Raw genomic sequence first — 19,006 nt, forward strand, 5'->3', positions numbered from 1 at the left:
CATATGTTGTGACACGTATCTTAATGTACTATTTGCCTACAGCTCAGATTGGAAACAGTAAACTGCTAATCACAGTGTAGATAAATTATTTAGATACTAAAATTATAAAGAAGTTTCCACTTGATTTCTATTTATATATGGCACTTATATATATGATACATTTGAAATTATCTATTCCATGAGTGGTTAAGTTTATTTAAAATTGTTAATTTTACTAAATTGTAAATATATATTTATTTATCTAGTTATCAACGATCTGTTATAAATATTATCTAATACTCGATTATTTAATTTTTACCTCTTGCCGTCTCTAAAATTCTCTTATTTAAAAAATATTTTATTATTAAATTATTTCGATTTCAAGTCCTAGCTATTGAAGCTAGCAGTCGATATTAACAACTGTTTTCTTGTCGATATGTTAAAAACTCGTTTCTATGCAACAGACAAAATCAAATTATATTTCGTATAAAACCTATTGATCATTTCAAAACAAAAGAGACGAACATATGACATTATGAATAAACCTTTAACGATATTATTGTTTTGTTTATACTGGAAAAAATTCTGAAATTTTCAATTTTTCATGATTTTGTTTTTATTTGAATATACAATTATGCGTTGGACCGTTAAATCGCATCAAAATTAGTGTTCAAACGATTTAGATCGATTGAAATTTGTTGAATTCAATTTTTTCACCACTCGTCCGGAAAATTAAATTTTTCACTATTTAATGTATTTTACATTCAATTTTGATGTTAACATAGCTACTTACGGGATATTTACGCGTCTTACTCGTACATGGAAAGGGCCAATTTATTATGTATGCGTAGAAGCACGTTGATAACAATTCATCCCTATTGGCAAGAGTTAACGAGAGAGTCAATTGATCGCCCACTGCCAATCAGCCCATATCGCGTACACAACGTCAGTTAACAGATTTCACTTACACTATTGACCCGCCCGATCGTTCATTTACTCGGTCATTCAGGAATTTAATTAAAGATCGAAACGTTGACGATGGGAATCGATGCATTACTATGATGTACACTAGCCGTATTCACGTTGTCTGTGTTCGATCGGGTTCGATACGATTAATGCCTAGCAAATCTCTGTTTATTATATTTAATTAAAAATTTTATATTTTTGCTTAACAGAAAATAAATATTCAATTATTATACTGAATGCGTCAACGAAGATTCTACGTATTATCTTACACAATGTAATGGCATACTAGATATTACTCGTATCAACCGATGTTATTAATGAATAATCTAAGGCAATGGGAGCACGAAAAATCATGATACACGATACATCGCATAAGCGTTACGGATAATACTTTGAAGTATGAATGATTAAATGATGATGGTTTCGAGCTCGATTAAAAGGTAATTTAATTAATCGATCCCGAAAGCTTGGTGTGTGTGTGTATATATATATATATACACACACATGTATATAATATATTATATATATATAAATTATATATATATATAATTATTTCAAGATATTAATACAATAAAAGAAGTAGACGAAAATCCTAAATAATACGACGCAAATTGGAATTTGAAATGGACGCTCGAAGAATCGCCTAACTCTACCGCAAACAAGGTGCATGGTATTAAAGAAGTAACGGAATTAATGACTATTTACAGCGTAATAATGTCACCTATTATAAAACAGAAACTTAAACAAGTTGTTTCTGGACCTCGACTTAGACAAAGGTGATATTCATCAACTCTTTCAGCTTACGCTCGCGTGAGTATATAACATCTTTTTTTTCTTTTCTTTTTTGCTTTTCTTGGACACGTTGGAGTTCGTTTTCGAGTCTTCGTGCTCCACTGTTCCACGTAGCTAACACTAAAATGTGGCAAATCGTTCCGTTCTGATAAAAGGAAACATACCTCTCATGATATGTGTTGGAAACTCGCTAAAATAAATATATATCTCTCGTTACGTAATAATTACTACAGCAAATGCAGTACACATCTATCGATTAGACCGACGTCTGATCGTGAACGGTTGTCAGCTGTCGATTATGGGATTAGTCGCGTACGACGTATAAGATGTCTCGTCAGTGTTCGTGATTTCCTTGAATGTGTGTGAGTATGTATGCGTGTATATTTATATGTGTGTGTGTGTGTGTTATCCTATTATTATTATACAATGCTTTTTTTTATTTGGATGCTTCCAAGAAATACACGCAAGCGGATTAGATTAAACGAACTAAAACGCCCGTGTCGAACTTGAAAGCGAGGCTATACCAAGATTCACACCGCCCGTTTCTTTACACTTCTGTTTTATCACAATGATCAATAGAACGGGCTTTTCAACGTCACCGTGTCCATCTCACGTATGTCTATCATCGTTTGCATTACATGTGTAAACGGGCGACCACGAATCGAATAAATTCTTCCTCTCGACCGTTTCTTCCTTCTTCTTCTTCGTTTCCGTTCGAACTTTCTTTTGCCCATCGATTGCGTCCTACGATTCTCATTCTACTTCTAATGGACTACTCGAGGGTCGCGGCGAAAGAAACATTTCCTCCGGAAGCAGCCGCGGCGGCGGCCAATAACAGCGTCGGTGGTAACGGCGGAAGCGGCGACGTTTGCTCGGTGGGAGTTGCAACGGTCGTTGGACAATTATTGGCCACACCATAGACTTTCGCGTGATTGACTTCGAAAGCCACGGTCAAGTCTGCTAGTCCAGGATCGCACAACACCGGATTATCTGCAAGCAAAAAAACATCGGAAGATCGCAAAGGGGAAACTCTTCTCTTTTTTATTCTGTGACGTGTATCAAAGGCAGATAAGCAAGAAGTTAGATAGGCGTCTGGCTGGCATGCGTGAGTGAACACACTTTCCAAGCAGTAAAAGTCGTACAACTATGACATCACGATTAGCGATGTGCTCTAAGACACATTGTATGTGGCGAATTACACGTACGATTACATGAAAAATTCTTATAACTTAATTCTTAAATAGGTAGATTTGGTAGGTCTACAGTCTTGGAAACGCTGAAAGTCGTTGAAAGGGTGTTGTTCGATATCCTATTTTTTACAACTTTTATATTTTTAATATTTCATATGGGATATCGTAATAAATGAAGATTATGAAAGTTATCGAAACTTTGAAGACATTCGAGACCTATAGGATTTTCAAGAAAATCAAATATCGAATCACATTCGAAGTAATTTGAAAAACATCGAATCTCTCTTAAGTTAACACTATCACGTTCGGTGGCACCAACGTGTTGACAAGTGCAGGCCAAATGTTAGTGTCCGGTGACATCACGTTCGTGTCACGTGCAAGTCGACTCTTTACGTAAAGTTTACGACAGTTTAGTATGCTTTTATCAAAAAATGCCGGTTACTTGTTAAAGTTACTAGTAAATTTACGTGGACGGCAAAGTGTTATGATTTAAATACCCATCGTTGATCATCAGATCAGTTTCTCGAAGTCTACCAAAAAACTTTTGCAGACGGATTGTTGACTAAGATATAGAAAATGTTTGCTTGCATCTCGATGACCGAGTTCGTATCGGTCGCGAAAGGCTTCGTAAACATATGATCGTGTGTCGCGAATCCGATAATAATGACAGGGGGCAACGGAATTGTCGTTAATCGGAGATTTTCATATGTAGAGGGAATAGTCGTTCAATGAAAGTGTGAACGAAAAGAGAGACCGAGAAATAACGAAGCTAACCGAGATAACAGGATTGAACGACGATAACCGTACCATGAAAACCCACATATATTTAACAATAACAACAGCTAACAATCCGTCTTCGGTATACAATAAATAATACGAGATGGCGCCACGACGGAGGTTATCACGTGAAATGTAACTTATAACAAAATAATGTACAGCTCTGAAGCCGAACGGAGCCACGCTATTATCAAGTAATAATTTATTTTCTGCCGCCACCGGCCATTCTCATGACCCGTTCCCTCTTTCTGTCTCGTTTCATCTTCCATAACGCTTGGCCTCGCGACACTTAACGATGTATTTATTAATTACGCACTGGCGCCCATTCAACGCGTCTGCGTTCCACAAAGACGTTATCCTTTTGCGAGGGTGGAAAGCAAAATCGAATGACCGTTCGTATCGTACGATCGGATGACTCGTCGTTGCACGAACCAGACGATTACGCGTATTTGCGCATAACGGTTATTAATAAGAAATTCATGTTATATTACATTATATTGTTTCTTTTTTTTTTTGGTTTCGAGCTTTTAACTAGATCACGAGCGTTTATACGAATTTGCTTATATTTTTGAGATAGCTAAATCGGGATTTGTCTCATCCTCCAGGAGATGTTATAAAATTCAATTATATACGAAGACAACCGAAGAAACGAAAGAAGGAATTGTTTCATCTGTTAAATATTATAACGAATACTCTACTTTAGATACCTTTTGCATATTTTATGTGCATTCTGTAAATTCCTACATCTCCAACTTTTCCACGAATACATAAAAATCTGCAGTCTAGTTATAAGTTATAACATAGTATTACATCTTGTTATAACATTTACCGGATACTATATCTTAAGTATATTATGTGCACTCTATATGTTTTCATGCAATAAAATTTTCCATAAGTGCATAAACATCCATAATCTTCTCATGATATGTTTATAATTTTTCGAATTTTACAGATTATACCATCTTTGTTGATCTGTCGGCGGAATTATGTATTTTGTATCTTTGCCTCAGAGATTAAAATAGAATGAAAATCTTCAACTTTGTTCAATGAGATCTTCATTTTAATCGGAACTAGAAATATTTTATTAGACATATTTCACGAAGAATGATCATTAACAGATACATCATTCTTTTCATCAAAGTTCATATCCCTAAATGGTGCGTTTGTAAAATCAAAAATACCTGTATTTATCGATTTTGCTCTTTGCGCAATCTAGAAAATTCTGGTCTTTTATCTACTGTTGTTCGCGCTTCATTAAAGAAACGGCGCACTGATCTTTCATTAAATGAAGTTTCGCCTTTAACCTTATCATCGATTGGAAATATTAGATTAAGTAGGAAATAGTTCGCGTGGTTTTGTGTTACAAATAAATTCTGATCGAAGTCATAATATTTCGCAAAGAAGAAAAAAAGTATGACAATTGCGGTGTCATTACAATCCCCATGTAATCGGAATACATTAGTTTAAGGCTTAAACTCAAATATTCATTGATAATTACAATTTTCTCTTAAGTTGTCCAAACTGTTGATGCAAATATTTTTTACAGGCAAGGACAATATACTTTCTTTACTCGTCAGAAAAGCTCTTCCGCATTCTCCTTACAGTTAAAATTTCCTTGTGACTATTATTCGTTTTTATCTGTGATAAATTATTTTGTAAATAAGTATTGGTTACAAATAAATCGTATTGTTAATCGAAACTATTAAATGCCAAATTAGATGCAACTAAAACTCTTTTATATTAACTGGATGTGTAAGATTATAGAATTTTCAAGAAAAATTCACACTACTTGAATTTTTTCCTATTAATCTGCACAAATATTTTTGTACCTATTTAGTAATTTGTTTGAATTAAGCATATCGAGGCAATAGATCGATGAAATTAGTGCAAATTTGCTCAAGCTTGAACGATGGCATAATATTCGATAACACTGATAACGGATACGTTTAATCTTACCTTGAAGATATATGCGAAGCACGTCAGGCACACCGTGAACGGTGCAACGTGTGTTCGCCACGAGTTCCGGCATCAGAGTACGTATCCGATTCGCGCTCACATCTGCCCAGCAGAGAACAGGAAATCCACGGAAGTCTCTCTCGGACAATGTTACCAGACGATTGTGCGATGCGTTTAATTCCTCCAGGGAAGGAAGCCACGTCTATAAAAAAATCATCATCGAAAGATATTGTGATGAACAAAGATTTTTCCCGAGGTATTATTACAAGATATGTTTAATTTGTTTGGAATACATATATAAAAAATTGAAGATATAAATAAATTATTTTTGTGCAAAGATTGTTTGATCGAAAGAGAAAAATCATGTTCTAAATAACATCCTTATAAAATAAAAATAAAATAAAATGAAATAAAATAAAATATAAATAATCTTTATAGACGAACATTGAAAAGAAAGAATATTATACTTTTTTCATTATAACATGACAATATTGATGGAAGTGATTTTAGTGTTCGTTGTAAAAGGAAAAATGATATCGGAACTACAGATATTTTATATCTTTAATAATAACCTTTTGAAGGTTTCTAATAAATATAGATTCAAAAATATTTGGGAAGATTTTTTTAAATAGAATTTGATATTTTCTTAATTATAGTGTGATATTATTGATGGAGGTGATTTCCATAGCTTTTAATTAAAGATCATTCGCGAGTTTTATTTTACCATAAATTTTATGGAAAATACTTTCTTACGTCTTTAATGGCTCGATATTCTCGTATCTAAACGAATCAGATAGACGTAAAATCTTCACGGTAGAATGATCATTCGATTAAACACGACATACGTTTGAATAAATTTCACGCATATTATACCTCTGACGTATCTTCGAGTGTAGTAAGCTCGTTGTGAGAGAGATCGAGGACTTTGAGACCATCGAGGCCTCGTAGATCACGCTGTCCAATCGTCGGTCCTAAAGCGTTGTAACTGAGATTCAGCTTCTGTAATTCCTTCATTCCAAGGAATAACGAGCCGTCCAAGCTTCGAAGCTCGTTGTGCTGCAGTTGCATATCTTGAATATTTCCGCCCGCCGTTTCTTCCCCTTCCTCTTCTACTAAATTCTGTAAATATAAGAGGAACGAACTTCTTCTACTAAGTTCTGTAAATATAAGAGAAACGATCTTCTTCTACTAAATTCTGTAAATATAAGAGGAACAAACTTCTCTTACATATTCAAATGATCGAATACTTTGAAATACGACTTTAAAAATACTCATTTGAATTTAAAAATATGTATTATTTGCGATGTAATCTTATATAAGAGTACCTTTTTTTATTCATTTGAGCATGACGTATTTGCATACATGATCAATGAGAACTATCAATGTAGTTATCGAATGTACACTTGAACAAATTAAAATATTTATGTAAAATTATAATTTCCTTGGAAGGAATAAAATATTTAACTAGCGATATAACGTGTAAACATCTTCATAAGCAAAAAATTAATTCTATAATATAAACAATTTTTCATCTTAATGTAGAATATCAAAAATCGTTGAACGTTCCTCTATATAAAAATGTACATATACTTTAGGTTTTGCAATAGTTCATTGCGTATGTGGTAGAAGTAAATTAGTCCGGATATTAGGTGCGTACCTCTGACGGCGTTCTTCCTCTGTGGAGTCGCGCGATTCTGTTGTTCGAGAGATCGAGCAATCGTAGCTCGCGCAGGCCACGAAGTGACGCGAATGAGAACTCGCGAAGCTCGTTGTGCGTCAAGTTTAAACACTTGAGAGACCTGAGAGGGTAAAGGACACTGTTGCCCCCGTTTCCGTCGCCATTACCATTACCCGCGCTACCCAACGATTTTAAGGAATTGTGTCCGAGCTCTAGATCTTCTAACATCTCTGCTTCTAGGAAATCTTCTTCCGTTAACTAAGAACAAAGGTTTTGATGATATTTCATATTATCTGTCTATTAAAAGTATCGTTAATTACTACATTCTCTTTGTTGGATATAATATTAATTATTTCACTGTATCAGTTTAATAGACGAAACAGGTTTCTTCTAAAATAACACGGTCGGCTTTAATTCGTGAAATAACAAGTAACAGCTAAGAGTGAAACCTTTGCGGACGATTCAAGAAGTCGATCAAATCGTCCAATTACGACTAAGACCATCGCATGCTAACCGTCCATCGTAATAAAAATTTAATCCGCGAAACGGAAGCGTACGACATAATAATCACATTAGGATGTAGTAATCGACTTAATGTACGGAACATTGAACGAACGCCTCCACGCGTTATCATACATCGTGATCATGCACTTGCACTTCATACGAGTATCTGAATGTTGTACAGGCCACCGTTACGTAGATATCAGCACATCATATTTGCAGATGATATTTAATAAAGTATTTTGAATCGTTTCAATAAACCGAAATAAAACCAGCTATTACACGATGTTCTAGGTCGGATCAAAACGTGCATTCTTTACATTTTTAGAAGGGAGGACAATCTAAAGTATTGGTAATCTTGTATATTTAATAATTCTCTTCTATTGAGTAAGAAAGTTAGTTATTTGTTATTTGTTATATTCGATCATCGATTACCTCTTGCAGATCGTTGTACGAAAGTTCGAGAAACTTCAATCTACGAGCCTTTTGCAGCGTGCCATCGAGACTGCGAATCTTATTGTGCTGAAGATAGAGACTTTCTAAACGATGTAAGTAGCGAAATTCTGCTGGCAAGTGAGTTAATTTATTGTCCACGGCGTAGAGCATCTTCAGGTTATGGCCAGAAGACGGTAGCTCGCCATCTAAAGACGTGAGCTCGTTGGCGTTAATTAGCAACCACTCCAACTGATTCAAATCTCTGAAACAAGATTAAGTCATGTGGATGGCGACGATGCTCTCGTTCCGATAAAATCCAAAAAGAACAAATCTTTGCTTGTTTCATCGAATGAACGAACCAAAAATTTCTTCGTTTTTCTTCTATACTTCTGTTTCCTCTTTTATTTTCTCTTTCTTTTTTATGGACCCAATTTAAATTTCACAAAAGAGAAAAGAAAAGGAAAGAAACGGTTCTCGAACACGTGACTAGATCGCAAGCTTAATTGTTCTCTCCTTTGCATATAATCTGCGTGCACGTTTGCTTAATCATTCGGCCGAGTCCGAGGAGCTGCTCGTTGCATCAACGATGAATAGAGCCAATTAAGTAAGAGCCACTGTTGGAATGGTAAACAGGATGTCCGATACGTTCTAGGAGGTTCGTGAATGGACGTATATTTTCGGTAATCAAGAAAGTGTCTTACCGTAACGTTCGATTCAGGCTTTGTAACTGATTGCGGCCAACGTGTAGGTGCTTCACTAATGGTGGCAACGAGCCTGGCACCATTTCTGAAATCGCATTTCCGGCCAACAGGAGATGCTGTAATGTCGGGTTGTACTGAAAATGATAAGGTAAAATGTGCATTTTAAGAATACATGTGTTAAAACAATAGAAATTATGTAGGTTTAAGCTATATTTACATGTGCATTATCTTATATAAAATAAATTCATCGTTTAGTTTAGATAAAAAAAAAAAAAAGAAAAAAGAAAAAAAGAAACAAGAAAATAAAAGAGAAAGAAAAATGTAAAAGGAAGAAGGAAATAGAAATGAAACAGCGATTTAAAGAGATTGTATTCAGCAGCGTCGACAAACGTGATTAAATACGAGAACGCGCAACGTTTAATCAAGAGTGACGGCTACACGATAAGTATTCGCGGATTACATACTGAAGCAACATTGTTAAACAGCAAGAATTTTTTGAATCATGCTAGACGTTCATGTTCCAATGAGAATCCGAGATGTTTGCGATCCGCGTTTACTGAAACCAATTGATCCGAATCAACAGCTGTTTACAACAGTCACGCGATAAACATTTTTCTCCGATAATTCATCACATAGACGGTATTGTTACATCAAACTTGCCCGTTTTTCCCTTGTTTACATATATACGATATAATATTACAATATTTAATTTACTAGAAAGCGTATGAGTAAGCGTCGTTTCAAACGTATTTTATTTCTAGTTACTTCGGAATAGACGCTTGCAATTAGCACATATTAATTCGTTTCTTAACCATGCAATTAAAACTTTACGATACGAGTGTTAACCCTGCTGTGATCTTCGAACTTAAGATTCGATCGAAAATGAATCAAAGAGCGCCGGAGGGTTAATCTCTCGTAGAGTTAGTTAATCTACTATTTAAATATACATAACTGATTCTGTTTTATCAACGAGTGTCTCGTCTAAGCAACTGAAACTGTCTCTTTGACATGGGATATTTGCAATTATCGACCTATTTCACAAAATCGCGAAATAGAGTGAGATTGAAAAAAAGTACGTGTACAAGATTTTTGCATATTTCTATTGTTCTTTAACTCGCAAATCGTGTGATAAGTAACACGAGGCAGTGGTAAAAAAAAAAAAAAAGAAAAATATATATTCCCATAAGTAGCACGAATCGTTTGAGGAACGATTGGCGGACAATTCTCTGCACGTGGCCGGTCACGTGCGCGACAAGCGCCAGGGGAACCCCACCAAGCTCTCTACTAGCTGTCTTCCTCTCTTCGAGATGAATTGTTCGTTCATACGTCGCGCCGGCTACAAATACATCGTGAAGTCACGCGTAATATGCAAAACGTGCTTAGAATATATTGTCCTTACGGTGTGTTGATTTAATAGACATGATTGATATAGCAGTAAAAAGAAAAAGAAAACAAAGTAGTATAGAAAAATAAGCGAACGAAACTGTAAAATAGATGTTTAATTGGATGCTTTACGTATAACTTCACGTAAATAATCCACGCGCCAGTCTCAAACGATTTCCACATAATTTATTTATTCGTTTCATTGAATCACATTAGAGTACTATGTAACAGTATACGTAAAAGTTTCATTGTAAACAGGAATCGTAAGAGATGAATATGCAAAACATTGGATACTATTCGTTGCAAATAAGATCAGATTTATCCAGTTCGATAAATGAAATATCTGAACAGAATTCGGTGTTAACACGGTCAACAGAGGTTACATCAAATCTTGTAAACTGTTCGTCATTTAATGATGCGTTTATGTTCTTCCTGTTTATAAACTGTTTCATACAATCGATGCTAAATACCATTGCTGATGAACCCGTTTTCTTTTTTTCGTTTACTTTTTCTTATGCACGTGGCAGTATATTTGCATAAAACACTGGGAAAATAAGAGATGCATATAAACGAAGCTTCGTGTTTACGCACTACGATCGATATGTTAGGGGATCGTATCCACGTGTTTAGTATTCTCGCGTAAATCGTTAGAAGACACTTTGCGATAAATGATTCAAACTTCTCGCGCATTCGTGAGTTGCACAAGAAATACAAGCTTCGATTCCTGAACACGTGTCTCGACATAGTATGTACATATTCACTCGCGAGGAAGAAAACTAATAAATGATGCAAACAGATTCTTATATGTACGCATGCATACCTTAAAGTCATCCGAGTCTATACGGCTTATCCGATTTCTGCTGAGATCTAGGGTCCTCAGCAATGAGAGATGCGACAGAATATGTCTCGGTATAGATGGTACTTCGTTATCCGCGAGACTAAGATATTGCGTTCTTCCCAACCCCGCGAAAACTTCGCCGTCTACGAACCTACAAAATATGAAGTCGCTTTTTAATTCTATTATTCGAGCATAGGTCCATTACAAATTAAGATCTTTACTTTTATAATTAAGATGTTGAAGATATTTCGCGACGATAAGATATACAGATTTTTCGTGAGATGCAAATAAGAAAATTAAACAATTTAAGAAATACACATCACTTTGGAATTAAATCGAGCGAAATGAAAATTCGATCAATTTGCAGATTATTTATTTAAGAAAAAAAAATATTCATTGTTTTCGTTCAATAGTACAAACATTTGCTTGACATGTCTCATATGACATGTCACATATCTAAAGATAATTAAGATCTGAATATGAAAAAGAGGTGATACATCTTGTTGCCCTCGAGAAATTTGGAATGTCATCTCACGATAGTGCGTTATCTCCGTACGAAGACGACCAAAAACTGAGTAACTTGTGGCCCTTGTAAACACATGGCTAGCAAGCGATACACAATCAATCCTCAATTATCTCGAGTGAAACGAAGTTATCGCTTATTGTCCTAGTCACGGACCAACGAAGTGGGTCTAAATCTTCCCGTGATAGTCGGGTTAAGGGCAGGAAGAATTAACTTACGACTTATATCAAGTACAAAGTGTAAACGTTCTTATAACTGGAACCGTTTCGTCGTTCTTATTTCCACTAATTTCTATTATAAGTGACGTAGAACTGAAACTTACATTTTCCTCGTGTTATACAATTTTTCCACGTTACGTATCATCACTTTCATGAAACTCCGATAAAATAAATTAGAATTAAAATTGTTTGTAATATTAATTTCATTTTTCACTCACATTTCGAAAATATCATTTATATGATAAAAAGAAATACATCAGTTCATTTAAAAACCTATTGTAGGGAAAATTTTGTCAATTAAAGCTAAAGATGGACTGTCTCTCGGTTGCCTCCATTTTATAGAAGTTCCTTTTTCTTCTTTCTCTTTTCTCATGCAACTTGTATAGTCGTGTCTCTAGAGTTGCGCAAATCTTTATCGAAGTAGGCGAGTTTACAAAGAGTGGACCAATGAAATTGTTCAATTGTAAAACATAGGCGAAACACGGTCATTATCGTTTAATTATTCACATAATGTTGGCTCACAGCATTTCGTTATTTAATTATTCCGAGACGATAAGCGGAGGGCTTCTTGTTGATAACTCGTTCGAAAAGGTCGGGCACGATTAAGATTTCATTCTCGTGCCCGTAGCTCTGCCTCTTTTTCTATCTTTCGCGGGTAACGACGACGCATTCTCGATGATTGTTCGTCCGTCAAGGACTTTTCGTTTTCTCTCATCTGGCAAGTATCACCGTGTATCAGGATAATCAAGGAAGACCAGTGTCCGTCCTTTGTGCCCGTTCGAGAAAACAAAACGACGATATTTATCTAGAAACGAGGAAATTCTCGCGATTCTTGATACGTTTATACTTAATCGGTAAATTTGTAATTAACGATCGATCAAGCTTCATCTACCATATTAACGCATGAATTCATATCTTTTTTTTCCCCGATAAAGCAATTATTTTTTCAAGGATCTTCAACAAAGGCTCGAATGTTACCTTCGCCTTTTATAGTCGTTTTATTATTTCGTCGTTTTGTCGATCGTAATAAAAGTTGTTGCATTCGTTCCGCACAATGTAGCACTTTCTAGATGTTCAAAATTTTGTCTCTCGTTCCACTATCGTCGTATTATTTAATATTCTATCTGAGCAGCCGTGTAAAAATATATAAAAGCAACTAATATCTTCCGAAGATAAACGAGGACAAAGATTATAGTAATTACTCCAGATACATTCCAGCAATGTACAAGTACATTAGAATCAATGTATTATAAATTGAAGGACACTGCTGTTACTCTACACGTTTATCTGGAAACGCATCATTTTCCACAACACACTTTGTATCCGTTTCTTTAAACGGCTCAAAAAGGTTTTTGCCATCGAACATTACGGTATAATTGTCAGTTTGAAAAATAATTTTATCAATTAGAATTTCTTCTTTGTTACGTATAAATGTCTTTACTCAATACTTGCAACATCAGACGATGACCTTTTGCCAAGATATTGTTATTCGTATCGACAATGTATACGATGTATTCACACGCATGCTTTTCTACAAGTTCTGAATGACAATCATTTGCGTACAAATACTTGTCATAAATTTCTTTTCGTCTTTTCTATTACACATGCTGCTCCAAATTTCTTCTTCTACAGTCTGTTTGTATTTCATATCTTACGAAAGTTCTGACAACATTTCGTCAGTGATTGAGGAACTTTATGGTCAGACAAGCGAAGTATAGTCAGACAACGCATAGTTAAACATGAATGCGTAAAGCCTGCATTATAATAACGATTCGAATCTTCTTATTAATTAATTTCGTTAAATAAAGTTTTCTTCTCAAAAATCAGTAATAATTAAATATTATAATACTTTGAATGTATGTCATTCTGTCAGCTAGAACCTCCACTGTGAATTTTTAGAAAAATCGATTTTTCACGGAAGAAATAAATTGGGCAGATAAATAAATTGGTTTAAATAATGTCCAGAAGAAATAGTGGAAAAATTCAGAAACTCGATCGTAGCTCGATCACTGTACCCGCGTAGTTAGAGTAAACGTGGCTGATATCACTTATCCACAAGTCATTATCGTCGTCACACGATTTTCTTCATCAACATTTTGGTGAAAGCCCGTGGAATTTTCATGAGATGTGGGAGGAAAATTTCTTGAAACCGGAAACTCGATACCGAGTTCATTCTTATCACAAACATCGGTACTTTGTTTCAAACTGAGCAAACCAAGCTACGCTTGCTTCTGAAAGGAAAATCCCTAAAGTCCTGCACGGATAAAAGAAACACAAACACGCGATTCCTGACCTAACTAATAGACCAAGAAAAGATAATCGAATAATTATGAATAATTAAAAAGAGACACATTACACGCACGATATTTATATACACATCAAGATAACGATTTCTTTGCAAAGAAAGAAGAAATTAAACTAAACAACTACGATATTAAACAATCCCGATTTTATGCACGTAAACTTACACACTCACCCTAGACGATCGTGATTCAGCTCGAGCTTCGTAATGGACATCCGCAGCTCTTTGAAATCATGCCGCGATATATCCCTGAGATTTGAATGAGAAACACGCAAAGTAATCTGTTGCTCGGTGGTGAATTTGCCCCTTAATGCCCCTGCCACTTGTTCGAAAGAGTCCATCCGTTCGCATACGACCTCGATCCGTTCCCCGTGTCCATGGTGACCGGCATTGTTACCGGTCGTAGCAGCAGCCGCGGCGGCTACAGCAGCGACAGCAGCCTGCGCCGGGTTGATAACGGTGCTGGAGAACGCTTCCTGTCGGCAGGTGCATGGGCTTATCTCGCGGCGAACAGCGCAATGAAGGCTCGAGCTAGCCGCCAACCCTAAAAGCGTGTAAAGCAGCCCCGACATGGTTGTTTGAACGTTAAAACGCTTCCGTGCTGATCACCATCCAAACGGGCCAGTAGAAAGGTCCGTGCTCGTCGACAGAGGTGATCTTCCCCGGTCCGGACGGACCATGCGTATCCCCTGGATATCAATCACCTTCCACTGCTTCTCGGTTCACTGTTCCCTCTCTGTCTTTGTCACTACTCTCTATGTCTGACACTTGCACCGATTTCTATTACTATCGAATAATAGAATACGCGAATCACAGGACACAAGTAATTTTACAATCACTTGGTGATAAAAGGATTATCCACTTGAAGTAGAAGCAAAGAGTACGTTTGCAAGAGGATTAAAAAGTTGTTTCGACCATAAACCTCGATTCGGTGGTGATACGAATTTAAATGGAATTAAAAAAAAAACATGGATAACTTATCTAGAATAGCAAGTGAGAAAGAACGTACGAAGCAGATCTCATCGAGTTCCGAATGATAACGTTTAAGGGTTGAAAGTTTATCTTTCCGATAGGTGTTATTGAGTGGCTCGCGAACGACACTCGGTCACTCTGTTCGCCGACACTAACTCTAGACTGACACTGGCCGGATACGACTGACAGCTACGTATTATCTACACTGTTCCGATCCACACCCCGACGGGGTATATATATTCACTGCTGAAACGCGGGTGAAAGCTGACTGCTGTGTATCTATCTCCGTTTTTTCTCTCTTTCTTTTTCTCGTTCGTGCCGGACACGAAGGAGGCTTATCGTCGCCAATGGGCCCTCCTCTTGGCGCCACGAACGCGGCAACGGCATTAAGCCGCGGCGCGCCGCGCGAGACTTACTTATAGTCACAACGTCGTGCCGTGGCGCGGCGCGGCGCCGCGCCTCCGGGAGGGACTCCGACTCCTCTCAGGACTCGTACATTATGTGTGTACACCGACTCGAGTCTCTCCTCTTTTGCCCCTTCTCTCGCTTTCCATCCGTTTCTATCTTTTTATCGGCAATCGTCAATCTATTTGTCGCTTGTGTGTGTTCGCACGGATCAGCAACCGGAAGTTCCGCACGTGAAACAACCATGCGTGCTCCCTTAATTTCGTCGTGCGGTTTCTATCGAGCACGAGTCTCGAGGGTACACAAGATCCTCGCAATAAGTCTTCTCGTTCGTGATACATCTTTAACGATTCTAATAATCGGGTGCTTCGTATAACCTGCTCTATGATTCACGAGTATCTCGATATCGTTCTCTTCTCTGGACGATTCACTGAAAGTAATTCGTCGATATAACAGTAAAGCCTCTCGAAAGTGTCACGGCAAAGCGGAAATCAGGGAGAAAAATTGGTGCGGCACGCGATCAAGATTTTCTTCGACAATGGCACCAGCGTGACTAGCGTGAACGTTTTCACGCGAGAAGGCAAGAAGTCCCGCCAATCTCTCGATGCTTGCGCACTGCATATGCGAAGGCGGTGTTTGCATCGATAAGGATAGCATTGCTCAACTTTTGACCTTTGCTTAGCCGTCCGCAGGCTGAAAGAAAATACCAGATAATTCGCTCGTAGATCCCTCTCTTTCTTTTATTCTTACTCTCCTTGTCTTCTGCTTGTTTATCTCTTTTCCTCCCTCTCTTTTCCTTGTCATCTTTCTTCCTCTGTTGTAGCAGCTAGTAGACGACACGTACGACCGACACTCGGACTTCATAAACGGTTGATACCTTGAAAGCAAAGTCACATCATACTGTATCTTGATGATTATTTAACAATCGAGTCAAATATATGGTACATGTTAAACGATGTAAACGTGCTATCGCAACACGAATTTTATACATATATTCGAGTTTCCTTTTGCATTTCTTTTGGTCCATGACCGGACCGACCGTTCTCTCATCCATGCAGACGCTCGGACACATTTTTAATCCCGGCTACTGCCTCGCGCGCGATAACATTAATTCCAGGTGCTTATTACGTTCTGTGTGCCTATGCAAATTTATACATACCGTAACGCGTACTTATTAAAATTACATGTAAGCGAGGGGGGTTAATTGCGACGCATTATGTGCGAGTTATGCCACTCCTCTCTTATTATTGCATATCTTCGTTTTTTTATTTTCTCACTTTCTTCTTTTACCTGTGATACTGTCAACGCGGTAAGATCGCACCCTTTCCTTCGAATCACGCTTTGGAGATCGTGGCTAAGCGCCATAGGTATCTCAGGAGAGAGGGAGAATGGATTTTGAGGTAGGTGAACTGCCAAGAACGCTCTTGGAATGTTGGTTCGATGAAACTTGTAGATCTTCACCGTTCTTTTTCTTTATGCTTCTTCTCATTCTTATTATTGCCATGCTATTGTCGCGTTGAAGCTTGATATATGAAAATCGTGGGACGACATAGCTGAAATCTTCGTGCTACTCATTTTAGTTGTCACAACGTATTTCCAGGTAGATGAATTAATAAGAATGTTCTTGGAACGTTGATTCGGTGAAACTTACATTTTTTATTATCATCCTATACGTATACTGCCTCTGCGCGTCAAACGTTCACGAACAAACCATCAAAAAACGCATCTAGAATACACATTTAATAAAGTCAGTGATACTCGTCATTTTTTACCATTGTTAACATTGTTGTATCTCTTATCGTGTTTGGTGACAAGGTAGACTTCGAGCTGATCAAAAACCATTAAAAAGCTTCGCCTGATTCTTCTTATAGATTCTTCTTATCGTTCGCGTTGTCACGATGAATTTCGAAGTGGTTAGGAACGTTGCTGGAATGTTAATCCGTTGAAATTCTCGATCCTCTCTTCGTCGTTTTCGTCATTCTCCGTTATCGTTTTCACTGTCAAGCTACGGATCTTTGTAAACGTAGACACGGCAAGAAATCGATACGGCTAACAATATATATATCAACTTGGTACACGCCTCTCACCTTTTACACGATGTTTAACGCGGTCCACGATCCTGCCACTGGTTCCCTGCAATAGCATCTCAGGTACAATAGCCGTCACTAATTCGTGCGATAACGTTCGATTCTTTTATCGTCTCTCGAAGCTCCTTATCCGCTGCGCTATAAAATTACGCAATACTTTAATTGATGTTTTAATTTGTCATCAACTTATTCATTTTTATGCCATTAAATCAACAATTTTTACTAAACGGGAAAAATTCCTCAATTCGTGATTCACTTCGCTTATTGATTAGTAATTAATATTGATTACAAGCGATCTTTCAACGCTCTCTTTCGTTCATTGTAAACTGATACAGATTAATTACCGACCTCGACGGTCGTCTCTCCGTGGATCATTGAAGCGACAGTAAATACAATCTCACGATCCGCGCGGCTCGCGTTTTCACCGACCGGTTTCTATGAATTCCATTGACACGATGCATCATCGCGCTTTTCCTCGATGAGAGAAGAAAGGAACTTCTGGGCACGACTCCGTGTCCCCGCTTCGTATCGTTAATGTCCCATGAATATCTGTCGAAGAAGCTTTTTTAAATGGAACTCGCCTTGACCACAAAGATAAACGAGAAAATACATGAAGAAGTGGAAGAAGTTGCGCATAAAATATACAACGAATAAGCGAGGCAGTTGGCGTTTTATTGTTTAATATACTCTACCGTAACTCCGTCTTCGGAGTCGATCAACGTGCGTCATCGGGTTTCAAGGATGAAACGATATCACGATTGATAATCACCCGAGACAATAAGTTTCGATAGCTGGACACGGATGTAGTCTCCTCTGGAGAACCACTTTGTTCCGAAACACGATTGGCGACCGATGTACACCAGTAGAAACCGGTCATCTTACCACGTACCGGTGGCGTGCAAACGGGACGAGGACAAATCGGTGTCCCGCCTCTCTACGGATGGCAAATTTGGGATCCGTGACCGCTCTTAATATCGCGAAGGGTTCCCGGGACGGGGTAGAGGGTTGGTGAGGAGGAGGTGGAGATGATGGAGGTAGGGGAAGGCGAGGGAGAACAAGGCACGAGCTGCGGAGGGACTTAACTCGATGTGTTAGTTAACGAATGCGAGAATGCGGCCTGGCGCCAACACACACAGTACACACGGTTCAACGTGTCACGCACTGCTCGCTACCGGCCTCGGTATTGGTTTATCTCTCGTACCAGCTTCCCTGGATCTCTCCCTGTTGCATAGCTTCAAGACACGCACGCGAACTCCTCGTTTTCTTGTCGTGAAAGAGGAACGACTGGAAGGAAGAAAGAGGA

At 37.7% G+C, this 19,006-nt stretch overlaps 1 protein-coding gene across 1 annotated transcript; it reads right to left on the minus strand.

Moving 5' to 3' along the window:
• Window positions 1–1,771: 1,771 nt before the first annotated feature.
• Window positions 1,772–15,805, minus strand: LOC117234276 (insulin-like growth factor-binding protein complex acid labile subunit). The gene is made up of 8 exons (XM_033495327.1): window positions 14,414–15,805; window positions 11,179–11,347; window positions 8,976–9,109; window positions 8,275–8,536; window positions 7,318–7,596; window positions 6,534–6,779; window positions 5,661–5,862; window positions 1,772–2,727 (listed from the first exon to the last, which is right to left on the minus strand). The coding sequence occupies exons 1-8, from the start codon at window positions 14,809–14,811 to the stop codon at window positions 2,510–2,512; spliced, it is 1,908 nt and encodes a 635-aa protein (XP_033351218.1). The 5' UTR covers window positions 14,812–15,805; the 3' UTR covers window positions 1,772–2,509.
• Window positions 15,806–19,006: the final 3,201 nt, after the last annotated feature.

This window comes from Bombus vosnesenskii, unplaced genomic scaffold (assembly GCF_011952255.1).
Source record: "Bombus vosnesenskii isolate JDL3184/JDL3185 unplaced genomic scaffold, Bvos_JDL3184-5_v1.1 scf7180000013304, whole genome shotgun sequence".
Lineage (NCBI taxonomy): Eukaryota > Metazoa > Arthropoda > Insecta > Hymenoptera > Apidae > Bombus > Bombus vosnesenskii.

Excerpts from the sequence above, each read along its gene's own strand:
- LOC117234276 (XM_033495327.1), bottom strand. The coding sequence starts at position 14,811 with ATGTCGGGGCTGCTTTACACGCTTTTAGGGTTGGCGGCTAGCTCGAGC. Across the intron at positions 6,780-7,317 it reads GAGGAAGAACGCCGTCAGAG|AATTTAGTAGAAGAGGAAGG; the intron begins GTACGCACCTAA and ends TTATATTTACAG. Across the intron at positions 5,863-6,533 it reads CACTCGAAGATACGTCAGAG|ACGTGGCTTCCTTCCCTGGA; the intron begins GTATAATATGCG and ends ATTTTTTTATAG.